This window comes from Thalassophryne amazonica, chromosome 13 (genome assembly GCF_902500255.1).
Source record: "Thalassophryne amazonica chromosome 13, fThaAma1.1, whole genome shotgun sequence".
In the NCBI taxonomy this organism is placed as follows: domain Eukaryota; kingdom Metazoa; phylum Chordata; class Actinopteri; order Batrachoidiformes; family Batrachoididae; genus Thalassophryne; species Thalassophryne amazonica.
In genome coordinates, this window is record NC_047115.1 from 58,114,049 (window position 1) to 58,127,266 (window position 13,218).

General features: G+C 44.7%; 1 protein-coding gene across 4 annotated transcripts in view; it reads left to right on the forward strand.

Annotated features, from left to right (window-relative positions):
* Positions 1-13,218, forward strand: part of vit (vitrin) — an 84,373-nt gene that overhangs the window by 26,574 nt on the left and 44,581 nt on the right. For 3 of the 4 annotated variants that reach the window (XM_034184600.1, XM_034184602.1, XM_034184599.1), the window contains exons 2-10: positions 4,605-4,681; positions 4,794-4,853; positions 4,975-5,131; positions 5,245-5,378; positions 5,463-5,540; positions 9,064-9,255; positions 9,875-9,919; positions 11,826-11,864; positions 11,946-11,996. In XM_034184600.1, the coding sequence (XP_034040491.1) occupies positions 4,654-4,681; positions 4,794-4,853; positions 4,975-5,131; positions 5,245-5,378; positions 5,463-5,540; positions 9,064-9,255; positions 9,875-9,919; positions 11,826-11,864; positions 11,946-11,996 (784 nt within the window). In that variant the 5' untranslated portion in view covers positions 4,605-4,653. The remainder of the gene's footprint in view (positions 1-4,604; positions 4,682-4,793; positions 4,854-4,974; positions 5,132-5,244; positions 5,379-5,462; positions 5,541-9,063; positions 9,256-9,874; positions 9,920-11,825; positions 11,865-11,945; positions 11,997-13,218) is intronic. The other variant, XM_034184601.1, reaches the window with a different exon arrangement.

Below are 13,218 nucleotides of genomic sequence, written 5' to 3' on the forward strand. Positions count from 1 at the left end.
CCGAAGAACAGTGACCAGCGGGCTTGCCTGGGATTCAGCCGCTTGGCGGTCCTGATATACGCCAGGTTCTGGTGGTCAGTGAAAACCGTGAATGGCACGGACGTTCCCTCCAACAGATGTCTCCACTCTTCTAGAGCCTCTTTCACCGCAAGGAGTTCTCGATTGCCGACGTCATAGTTCCGTTCGGCCGGGGTTAACCTGCGGGAAAAATACAGCACAGCTCCTATCCCTGAGTCCGAGGCGTCCACTTCAACCACTAACTGGCGGCTAGGATCGGGCTGCACCAGAACGGGTGCAGACGAGAAGCGCCGTTTCAACTCCTTGAACGCGGCATCGCAATGATCCGACCAGGTGAAGGGGACTTTTGGTGAGGTCAGGGCTGTCAGGGGGCTAACTACCTGACTGTAGCCCTTAATGAACCTCCTGTAGAAATTAGCAAAGCCGAGGAACTGTTGCAGCTTCCTACGGCTTGTGGGTTGGGGCCAGTCTCTCACCGCCGCAACCTTGGCCGGATCAGGAGTGACGGAGTTGGAGGAGATGATAAATCCCAGGAAGGACAAAGATGTGCGGTGGAACTCACACTTCTCGCCCTTCACAAACAGCCGGTTCTCCAACAACCGCTGCAGGACCTGACGTACATGTCGGACATGGGTCTCAGGATCCGGAGAAAAGATGAGTATATCGTCTAGATACACGAAGACGAATCGGTGCAGGAAGTCCCGCAAGACATCATTAACCAAAGCTTGGAACGTCGCAGGGGCGTTTGTAAGACCGAACGGCATGACCAGGTACTCAAAGTGACCTAAGGGGGTGTTAAATGCCGTCTTCCACTCGTCTCCCTTCCGGATCCGAACCAGGTGATACGCATTTCTAAGATCCAGTTTGGTGAATATTCGGGCTCCATGCAGGGGCGTGAACACCGAATCCAACAGGGGCAACGGGTATCGATTACGAACCGTGATTTCGTTCAGTCCCCTGTAATCAATGCATGGACGAAGTCCGCCATCTTTTTTACCCACAAAAAAGAAACCTGCACCCATCGGGGAGGTGGAATTCCGGATCAACCCGGCGGCTAAAGAGTCCCGGATGTAGGTCTCCATTGATTCACGCTCAGGCCGTGAGAGGTTGTACAGCCTGCTGGACGGGAACTCACCGCCTGGAACCAAATCAATGGCACAATCGTACGGATGGTGGGGGGGAAGGGTGAGCGCCAGATCCTTGCTGAACACATCCACAAGGTCGTGGTACTCCACCGGCACCGTCCCTAGATTGGGTGGGACTCTGACCTCCTCCTTAGCCTGGGAACCGGGAGGAACCGAGGAACCTAAACATACCCGATGGCAGGTCTCGCTCCACTGAACCACTACCCCGGATGGCCAATCGATCCGGGGATTGTGTTTTAACATCCAAGGGAACCCTAAAATCACACGGGAGGTAGTTGGAGTCACAAAAAACTCAATCTCCTCCCGGTGATTTCCTGTGTGTGATTGGAGGGAGGAGGGAGCCATCTAGTGCCCGTACCTGCACAGGCGAGGTAAGAGCCACCAGAGGGAGCCCTATCTCCCTGGCCCATCTGCTGTCTAACAGATTCCCTTCAGAGCCCGTGTCCACCAGTGCTGGGGCCTTCAGGGTTAAATCCTCATAAAGGATTGTAACTGGGAGTCGTGTGGCAATGTGGGTGTGTCCCACGTGAATGTCTCGGCCCACCCCTAGCCCAGTTTCTAGGGGCGGGCGTTGGCGTTTAACCGCTCGGGGCAGTCTCTTACCTGATGCTCTATCGAGCCACAAACAAAACACGCTCCGCGGGCCAGCCTCCTCTGTCTATCTGGTGCCCTAAATGTGGCCCTGCTCGTGTCCATAGCTTCGTCAGCAGGGGGAGCTGTCACCACACGGAGCGCAGGGGCCGTGGAGCATGGGGAGGGCGGAACGCGGTCGGAACCGGAAGGGAGAGGAACGACGCATGCCCGGCCACGCCCTTCGTCTCGTTCCCGACGGCGTTCTTCTAACCGATTGTCTAATCGTATGACGACATCGATAAGCCCATCTAAATCCTGCGGTTCGTCCTTAGCCACCAGGTGCTCCTTTAGAACCAGTGACAGTCCGTTTACAAAGGCGGCGCGGAGGGCAGTGCTATTCCAGCCGGACCTTGCAGCCGCGATGCGGAAGTCGACTGCATAGGCAGCTGCACTCCGGCGCCCCTGTCTCATTGACAGCAGCACGGCTGAAGCGGTCTCACCTCTATTTGGGTGATCGAACACTGTTCTGAACTCCCTCACAAACCCATCATACACCTGAAGGAGCCGTGAATTCTGCTCCCAGAGCGCTGTAGCCCAAGCGCGTGCCTCACCACGAAGCAAATTTATGACATAAGCTACTTTACTAGCATCAGTCGCGTACATAACGGGACGTTGTGCGAAGACGAGCGAACACTGCATAAGGAAATCAGCGCACGTCTCCACACAACCGTTGTACGGCTCTGGCGGGCTTATGTATGCTTCCGGGGATGGTGGGAGGGGTCGTTGAACGACCTGTGGAATGTCACTGTTACGCACAGGGTCGACAGGAGGGAGAGCCGCAGCATCGCCCTGAGGGCGTGCTTCCACCTGTGCGGCGAGAGCCTCCACCCTGCGGTTAAGGAGGACGTTCTGCTCGGTCATTAAATCCATCTGAGCCGTGAAAGCGGTGAGGATTCGCTGCAACTCACCGATCATTCCTCCTGCGGACGCCTGTGCGCCCTGTTCTTTCATTGGCCGTTCAACAGCCGGTTGACGCCCTTCGGGATCCATGACGTTGGCCGAGATATCCTGTTGGGAAAGTGTAGGAGCACGGACCCACAACAGGGGGCGCAAATGAATGGACAATGGATAAAGCCAAATACAACACTTTACTGTTGTGAAAATGCACAACAACAACCGATTACAATAGTGAATGAAGTCAAATACAAGATGTCATGTGGGCAGGCTCGAAGATAGGAGACATCGGTCCGAAGTCGAACCGGAACCACACGATTTCCTCCGCCACCGAACCCCGGGAATACTGGAGCCGCCAAGTCCCGAACTCCCAGGTGACCACTGCCTCCGCGTGTCGGATCTGGTACTGCTGGCGAGGAGCAAACACAGTTAGAAGTGGGTGCGTGTGCACCCAGCAACACGTATGGTGGGAAACCACCTCCACCTCTCGTCGAAAAAAGGAACAGAATGAATACTGTCCAACTCACACAAGTAACAGATATTCCTGTCAACAAACACAGTCAGCTGAGAATATTACCTCCTTAGTAGAGCGATATCTCGGCAATGAGGTGGAGATGCCGTCTTGCTGATATACCTCTGTAGATCTGGTGATTGATGACAGCTGTCGTCGGTGATAAGTGACAGCTGTCACCCCGGCTGCTCCTGTGAGGCGGCAGCGCCCTCTGGTGCCTGGAGCCCGCACTCCAGGCAGGGCGCCCTCTGGTGGTGGTGGGCCAGCAGTACCTCCTCTTCAGCGGCCCACACAACAAAGATAAACTGAAGAATCCATGCAGTTAGTGTGAATAGTTCAAAAGTAAGGGCTTACTGAACTCAGCATCTTTTTCTGTACCATTCTTTTTTAAAACCAGTCAATTCAGGGTCACGCCCCATTTTTAAAGACCCAATGTCTTAAAACGAAATGAAAATATATAAGGTTGAAATTTTGGACAGTGTTTACCGGGAATGTAAAGCAAGTAGGTGGGATAAAGAAATGGTCTCCCAATATGTAGGACTAGGTTTGAGTTCCAATTCCAGCTGCTCTTCTGTGTCGGTGCACAAGACACCTTATCGGCACTGTTCCACCCGTCCATAAATGGGGATCAGCCTTGACTCGGGAAGTAACCTGTGTCGGACTGGCATCCCATCTCGGGGGGGTTGTAGTCCATTACATGCTTCACACTTTGTAATCCAGGAATAAGCCCCAGTACGGATAGTCTTTAGGGCCTATATGGGACTTGTTCTTCTTTACTGGAAATATTATTTTGTGAAAGTAATAAGCAAATAGGAGCTGCTCAGATGGGAACATTTTCTGAATCTGGTTATTTGAGGTGGATTTACACAGTTTCATGTATTTCAGCAATGTAGTTTGAGGATAAAAATAGATATTTTCCCCATAATCGAAATTGTCATACAACCAGACCTCACAAAATTTACATGTTGTGTAGATGCCGTGATGGTATTCTGTGGCCACACATTATTCAGATATGACCACAATTTAGTTATATTACGTAAACCCTTAGTAATTGTTGGCAATGAGTTAATTATTTTGTGGCCATGAATTATTATTGCCTGGCAACGCATGACTAAATAGCCTACGAATTTACATTACTGGAACACTGTCTTATAACGATGGTAACCCTCGTCTAATATTGTGGTAGCTATGCTAGCTACTGTTTCCCTTAATAAATGATAGCTAGCGTGAGTAAGGCTAAGCTATAATCCAAAACAGAGTTTTGAGCAAAACCGAGTACTTTCTGAAGCTAGCAAAGCCAAACTAGCAAACAGAACATCTTATCTGTTTGTTTCTTTGTTTGACATACCCAATCTGACGTTTCTGAGTGTGACAGTGAAATTTTACACGTTCTTTTCTCTAAGGTTAAATAAGACCGTCTGTTTGACCCAGTAAATCCATAAAATAGTCATCATGATCAGAAGCTCAACCATCTGCCTCGGTAAGCTCCATACCTTCATTTTACACAATTAGTGTGTTGATTTTAAAAATTGTTTTGGGTTTTTTAATGTTTGCCATGATGTAATATTCCCACTGCTGTGTTATACCTGTAGTTCTTCTCCTGTCCTGTGTTTGCTGGGCTCAACGTAAGGGATCAAAAAAGCCAAAGCAAGGTAAGAATTGATGATTAGGCCCCCCAAAAAAATCACCAAGAATAATGCTTTAATTTCAGTAAAATACTCTACTTTGAGCATGAATTGAGCTCAGTTTTCTTTTCTTTGTCTTCTTTCCCAGTTGTGCCAGACATAGAGTGTGATGTCAGAGCAGGAAAGATTAATCTCCCAGAATTCATCGTCAAATGTCCTGCAAAGTGTAAGGAGACCAAGCAACAAGTGTATGGAACACAAGTGTTCGCATCCATCTCCAGCATCTGTAACGCAGCCATCCACAGGTAGACACAGAGCTATGATTAAGAACGTGGACTACATATGAGACAACTTCATGTGTGACAAGGACGTGAGTGATTACTGTAACTACAGCTGTACACACCACTTTCCTTCACAGCGGAGTCATCACCAACTCAGGAGGAAAAGTGATTGTGAAGAAGATGGCTGGACAGAATATCTACAAAGGCAGCAACTCCAACGGTGTTCGCTCATTGTCTCTGCCTAAGTGGAGGGAGTCTTTTGTTGTTTCAGGTATTAATGCTGAAGGAGACAACACGAAACATGCTGCCTTCACATTAAGCCACAAAGGCTCAGATAATTCGGCTGTGTTTTCAGTGGGGAAGCCTAAGAAAGGAGTGATCTACCCATCAACGCTGGATTACGTCCCTTCAAGGCCAACTTACGTAAAAACAAGTAAGGGGGGGGTTATTATTTCACACATGCATTATTTAAATTCATGCACTTTCAGCACAATAAATTTAGTTTTTCACTCGACTTACTGATAGTACTGAGATGCAGACAATATTACACTGTCTCACCATATTTCTTGGCTGGTTGGGAGGTGCTTGACTCTTGTGCATTTATCAACATGAGCTTTATATCACAGCTTCTTCTCTGTTGCTGGTTAACTTACCCAACTTTTGAGGTGCTCTCTTTTCAGGACAGTCACTGTCTCTCTCCATCATTTGGCACAATATGCTAACTAGAAGTGAAGGTCACTTCTCAAAACACCCAGGAACATTAATTTCACAGGTATTTGGCTGTTGCTGGCATCCAGTGCATCCAGAAAGTATTCACAGCACTTCACTTTATCCACATTTTGTTAGGTTACAATCTTACTTAAAAATGGGGTAAATTCATTTTTTTCTTCAAACTTCTACTCACAACACCCCATAATGACAACATGAAAAAAGCTTTAGTTAAATGTTTGCAGATTTGTTAAAAATAAAAAAACTAAGATATCACATGTACGTAAGTATTCACACCCTTTGCTCAGTACTTTGTTGATGCACCTTTGGCAGGAATTACAGCCTCAGGTCTTCTTGAATATGATGCCACAACCTTGGTGCACCTATCTTTGGGCAGTTTTGCTCATTCCTCTTTGCAGCACCTCTCAAGCTTCATCAGGTTGGATGAGGAGTGTCGTTGCACAGACATTTTCAGATCTCTCCAGAGATGTTCAATCAGATTCAGATCTGGGTTCTGGTTGGGCCACTCAAGGACATTCACAGAGTTGTCCTGAAGCCACTCCTTTCATATCTTAGCTGTGTGCTTAGGGTCATTGTCCTGCTGAAAAATGAACTGTTGCCCCAGTCTGAGGTCAAGAGCGCTCTGGAGCAGGTTTTCATCCAGCATGTCTTTGTACATTGCTGCATTCATCTTTCCCTAAATCCTGACTAGTCTTACAGTTCCTGCTGCTGAAAAACATCCCCACAGCTTGATGCTGCCACCACGTCAGGCTTACTGGAACAGTGTGGCTGGACACAAATGCTTGATTCAGATGTCAGTAAAACAGGTTTTTAATAAGAGTTCAGGTAGGATTCGGTACACAGGTAGGCAGGCCAAGCAACAGGATCCGAAGCATTAGGCAGAGACGTCAAAAAACAGGCAGGCAGGTCAAAAAACACAGGTAGGCAAAAAAAGGACAAAAATGCTCAGAAGGAAAAAGTGCTCAAAAGTGGCTCAAGGCTCAGCAATATTGCAACTAGGTAAGATGAAAGGTGTGGCTTAACCTGAGGGAATGATTAGCAGGAAATGCAGGACAGGTGTGTGTAGAAAGATCTGAAAAGCGGTGTGGCAAGCAAGAGAGAGGATCACAGGGAAACGCCAACCACCAAACAGAAGACAGCAGACAAGAGAAGTCCCTCCAGCAAAACCCCAAGCAAATATGACAGTGACAGAAAATAGGCAGAAACAAAATAAAGAAAACCAAAAGACACTTCATACAAACCCCAGTCATGACCATATTTGTTCCTGTTTCTGTGTAGCCTTGCCATTCTGTGCACATCTGATCCAGTCAGATCTCAGAATTTAAGTAGAGTAGGTCTTGACTAATACTTGATTGGGAGACCACTCAGGAACACCAGGAGCTGCACGTTTGTCCATTTGCAAATGGATTTGTGTCAGGTAGAACATCCAGCTTAAAACTTGTGCCAAATCCTGAAGTGGACCCCTGGTGGTTCCACTGTGGTGAGGCTGAGCAACTGAGGACAACTGAAAGCATGAAAAATAAATAATGATCTGTTCATATTTCCAGATTATTTATCTACTCTTCTGCCACTATCTTGTGAAGGAATGATATGTGCTATGGCTCAGTTTTAGTTCTTTCCTTCATCTCAAAAAGTCATCCTTTATTAACATCTCTAGCTCTGAGATGAGCTCATTCTTGAGTACACCAGTGAATGAAGGAATCAGATAGTTTGTTTAGTTCGTGTGAAAGTACTGTATAATTAAATAAGGAGCTAGTTGGGGGAATCGTTTGATTTGAAACTTTTTGTTCATTTAAAAGATTTGTGCACACTAGATTCACGATTCAGATTCAAGCATTTATTGTCATTGCCACAAAGAACAGCAAAATTATGTCTGGAGCATCCACATGCGTAGTTAAAAAGAGCAACCAGTGCAATAAATAACCCCTAAATACCCCATGTAAACATTTATAACATCTGTACAGTGACATTTGACAGCAATATAAAAACAAGATATTGATAAAATGCATTAAAGAGTAAGAACAGACCAAATAAATAAATATAAAAAAGGTGACACTGTGCAGCAATACAGAAGCCAGTTCAATACTATTATTTGGTGGCTATAATCCATGGAAGGAGGGACATAGGGGGAAGAGGGCAATTTCCAAATAAATAAATAATAATAACTATGTGCAACAATGCAAAACCAGTTCAGTGCTACTACAATTGATTATGAACTCAATGCAATTGATATAGTTATAGTCCGTGGGAGGGAGGCGGGGGGGGGGGGCAGTGTTCAATAATCTGACAGCTTGAGGATACAGGCTATTGGCCAGTCTAGATGTTCTGGCCTTTACGGCCCTATACCTTCTCCCTGAAGGCAACAGATGGAAAAGGTGATAAGCAGGATGGTGCTGATCTCGCAGGATATTACGCACTCTATTAAGACAGCGAGTGGGATAGATAGTGTTAATCTCTGGGAGAGTCGTCCCAATGATTCTCCCCGCTATTTTCACCACCCGCTACTTACTTTACCATTGTTCAGTTTTAAACCTGCTCTTAGACAAAAGAAAAAAGTATCCTGTGTGAAAACAGATATGCCTGAAGGTGCATTGTCCACAACTGGAAATTGATGAGGGGCAAAATTCTTACCCAAACATTTTTTGATTCACATTCAGGACGGCTTTGAAGCTGGAGTGCTTTGTTTTGTATAGAATAATGTCAAGAATGCATTTGGACTGTATGGTTTAAGGGGACAACAATTTGATACATTGGATTGCATTGATCCAATACTGGTCAAAACATCAGAATTTTTAAATTTCACATTTTGTTACTGTGAATTATTCTGTGTTTAGTGTATATTTATACATGCCATACAAAGAGAGTGCAGCTTAAACTGAAGTTAAATTCCTTGTATTCTGTAATTACTTGGCAAATAAAAGCTACTCTGATTCTGATTCTATATATTGAAAAGTCTGAGTGTTGCACATCTGAGTCTTGTTGAAATATAAAACTTTGAGGGGTTTTATGGTAAGGTTTGCAAAACATATGCAACCAAATATATTTATTAACAGATTAGCTGTTTTAAGATGGGGAAACATTGTTAGTATCGGCAGATCTTGAAGGTTTCAGCATCATTGGATTGGGGGGGGGTGGGGTGGTATCTTGGCATTGCTACTGCGGGCACTCTTCCTCTCTGCCTACCTTTTTCTTAAGCATGCCTTCATTCCTCTGTTGTCTCTTCTCAGGTCAAAAGGAGGAGTTCACCAAAGCAGTGCCTACAACAACCACACCTGAACCCACCACTACAACCACCCCTGAACCTACAACCACCACCACCACACCGGCCACCACCACGACCACCACAACAACGCCGCCGCCGCCACCGCCGCCCACTACTGCAAAGGCTCGTGCTGCTGTCCACAAAATCAGGGACACAGGTGAAATAAACAGCCACATAAATCCAAACCACGGTCTGAATACATACATGCAAGTGGAGGAAAAACATCTTCTTTCCTCCAGATGGATCCTTGTATGTTATGTGAGGATTGTGTATTTACATGGGATGCAAAAGCTGACCTGCTAATACCAATCCAGACAGATGATCCATTGCAGCCAGTGTGCTAGCTAACATCCGTAACAGTTTGTTTATCTGAACAAGCTTTACTTTGTGTGGAACTGAGAGATGAAGATGAATTACCAGTTAGTAATTAATCCAACTGCAACTGGGATAAATTACTGTTTCTCTGTGATGAATTTAGCATAGTGTTGTTCTTTTTCTCGGCAGACTGACTTAACTGTATATTTGATCAGTCAGCCTTTCATCGCTGTCATTAAATGAAAACATTATCGGACAGTAATCACTGTGAGTCATCTGCCCCATTAGGGCATCAATACGGCCACAGAGCGTAGACAGAGGTGCAGTATATAAAGGTATGTGTGCTAATGAGATGGGCTGTGCGCCAGCCGGCCTTCCAGCCGTTTCACTCTCTTTTGCTCCATGTAACACTATCTCTCTATTCTCCATGTTGGCACCCCGTGTCTCTTTCTTCTGTCTAGGCAGCAGTCACCCGTACCTGGCCGCTGTGGCAGCCGCAAGTTCAAGTAAGTGAAGCGAGGCGGCATGAAGGGGCATAGCGGTGATATAGCGGTGATGTTTAAAATGAGGGTGTCATTAGGTTTGCATGGCAGTGTTTATATAACATCTGTCTTCTCATTTGAGTTTTAGGTTCTTCATATAGCCTGATATTTGGTTAGCTTTGTATTCACTTACTCTTAAGTTAGCTTTAACGCCCAGTGGGCGTGTGTGTTCACTGAGCTTCATAGTTTCATGTATATCCATTTTGGCTCGGATTTGGTTACATTTAGATTCAGTTAACCTTTGTTATTTATTTTATTTATTTTTGTGTTCACTTACATTAATCACTTAACTAAATATTCAGTTGGCTTTAGATTTAGTTGCTTTTTGTTGAATTTCCAGTTAGCTTCATGTGCGCTTAGGTTCATGTTCACTTTTAAATTCATTTAGCTTTCTGAGCTGTTCATATGCAGTTAATTTTATTCACGGTTTTAGAGTATCCCAGAATCCTTTGCGCACTGGGGAGGGAGGCTTGATAATGGCTCAGCTTAATGCTAATTTTAACATTGAGAATGCCATAGACATGCTAACGCGTTAGCATTGGTCTCATTTTTAAGTTATAAAATACATCTATCAACTGTTTCAGAAGACCATATCAGGTTGATTTAACATAAAGAAAGTAAATATTACTCACAGACATATGCTCTTTAGGATTTTAGGGGGGGGAAATTAAGATAAAGTGAAATAAAATAATGAACCAATGAAGCAGCAGATCAAAGATAGAAGCACTGCTTCATTTGTTCAAGGTTCAAAGCAAAGCCGCACTGCAGAAACGGTCGGTTATACAGACCCCAGACCCGCTGCAGGGTCTGTAATCAATGTAGAGAAATGATCATTTTCCTGACAAATACCCCCAAAAACAACGGCCACTCTGAAGGACAGATAAGTGAATCGTTAAGCAAAAAGGCTATTGATGTCGGTGGATTGAATCATTTCTTAAGGATACCCGAAAAGAACCGGTTCCCAACCCTAACAGCAACGCGCTTTTTTTTTTTTTTTTTAAAGAAATCTCACATTAAAGACTCACGATTATCTTAGCTAAACATCTAAATACATATTTTGGTTGAACTCACTCCATAATGACGCAATGTTGCAAACAGGTTGCTGCAAACACTTGTTTACATTGACAACAAAATCTCAGCCTACCCAGCGAGAATGTGATTACCCAGAGATTTGACACCATAAAGGCGTCTATGTGGTTAGCATTGTTGCTTCACAGTAAGAATAGTGTGTGCTTGATGCCACCAAAGTCTGGTTTCTTCCTGTGTGCCCAGGTAACACACAGCATAAATGCAACGTTGCTGGAAGGTTACTGACAACGTTGTGGCAACGTGAATTTGTAGACTCCCCACAACGTTGCTACAATGTTGTCAGCAACGTCGTCAGCAATGTTGCTGACAACATTGCAGCAAAGTTGTGGGGAGTCTACAAATTCACATTGCTACAACGTTGCAACACAACATCGTTGCAACTTCTGTGCAACGTTCCGGCAACGTTATGGCAACGTCAAATTGTTATCTGGGTGGAGTTTGCAGATTCTCCCCGTATTGGCGTTGGACACATCTGGGTTTCCTTCCATTATTAAAATGTGCATGTTGGGTTGGGCTAGGATTGGTATGCCAATCATTGATTGAGTGTGCACATCAATCAATCAACAAATTAATCTGTTTTGTAGTAGTTGTAGATATCAAGCTGTTTTGACTTAATAGTATTGATGGCCCTACTGATTTATTCTAAGCATTAATAAGTGAAAACCTGATTTATTGGCTCATAAGGCCAAAATAAAATAAATTTGCTACATTTCCAGATACATTATTGCAAATGCTCTTGTGTAAATTTGCCCACTTTGTGTCATTCTTAATACTGACGTAGGAAAGACACAGACTGGTCAAGGAATGAGTTCCAGTCAAGGTATGTCAATACTCATTTATTCTGCACCTCCTGGAAAGTCCAACAGTACACATTTAACTAAATTATAAAATTTTTCCAAAGTATTTAGAGGAAGCGCCTATCCAAATCGATTCCCACAACGTACCAGTGCAGGTAAACCTGGATTTAATCCATGTGCTTTGTCTATTTTGTCTTTCTGCCTCTGGATAGAAACTGTTCAGACATGCAACTGCACATAATTCTTTTCTCTTTCTTCACTTTCTTGTGGCTTTTGTACTCTGCATGGCACCTCTATTCTGTATGTGTGCAGCTGCTTAAAATTCTGACAGTGTTCTGTGAACTGAGGTCCGGACAAGAATGTGCTGTTCATACATTACATTATTCAGGAGTCTATATAATTTATTATTCATCTTCTACCTAATGTTTCAGTAAGAAACAGCCCTGAGACTTGTACAATTTATACTATTCATCTTCTACTGCTGAATTTTTAGTGCAGAGTATAAAATGGTGGCTATGATCACTAGATGCGGGGAAATCTCCAGGATCTGGAAGTGGATTTTTATCATTGATCTTGTTTGATGTATAGACCTAGCTTGTATCTTCTAGCTTGTACCAGCCACTGCAAAAAAAAAAACCCTCAAAATTCAATCCTGAGAGAGAAGACCTGTTCCCATTTGTTGAGGGACTAACTGCCTTCCACTAGAGGCACACGTGCAGTGCAGAGGATGGATAAAATCCATCAACAGCCCATCCTTAAATAAATGAAATCATCAAAGAGTACCAAGGTTCCTGTCCCTCCTTGTTGCTCAGAGCCTAGCCTCAGAAGGTATGGAATATATTAAATGAGGATTGTGGTGTATTTGTTTGTTTTTTTATTGGGGGGGGGGGGGGGGGGGGGCAGTATATTTTGCAGCATGGCTTGCTTATGTTTGGATGTTGCTTCTTGTGGAGCCCTTACAAAATCTGATTACTAAATATTGAGGGTAGGCCAATCCAAGTCTGTGATCATGCTTTGCTCCTGCACATTGCTGTCACAACCAAACCCCCTTGGGTCCTGGATAGCAGCCACCCACACAATCAACCGGTCCACCTCCACCTCTCAATCGTAGCCATTTATCTGCCACAGCCAAGTGAAACATGGGTGTCCCCATGGCGTTTCCACTTCCTAGGCTCCTCAAAACTGAAGCATCTGAGTGTTCGATCATGCCCAGAGAAATGTACTACACACCCAGGTTGTCGTAGCTGATGCTCCCTCACAATGCAAGGGATGCTACTTATTTGAGTCTCCCAAAGTAATGTTTATATTACTTTCAAGCTGTGCGGGACCTGGTTAGTACTTGGATGGGAAACCTCTTTGGAACACCAGCGGCTGTGT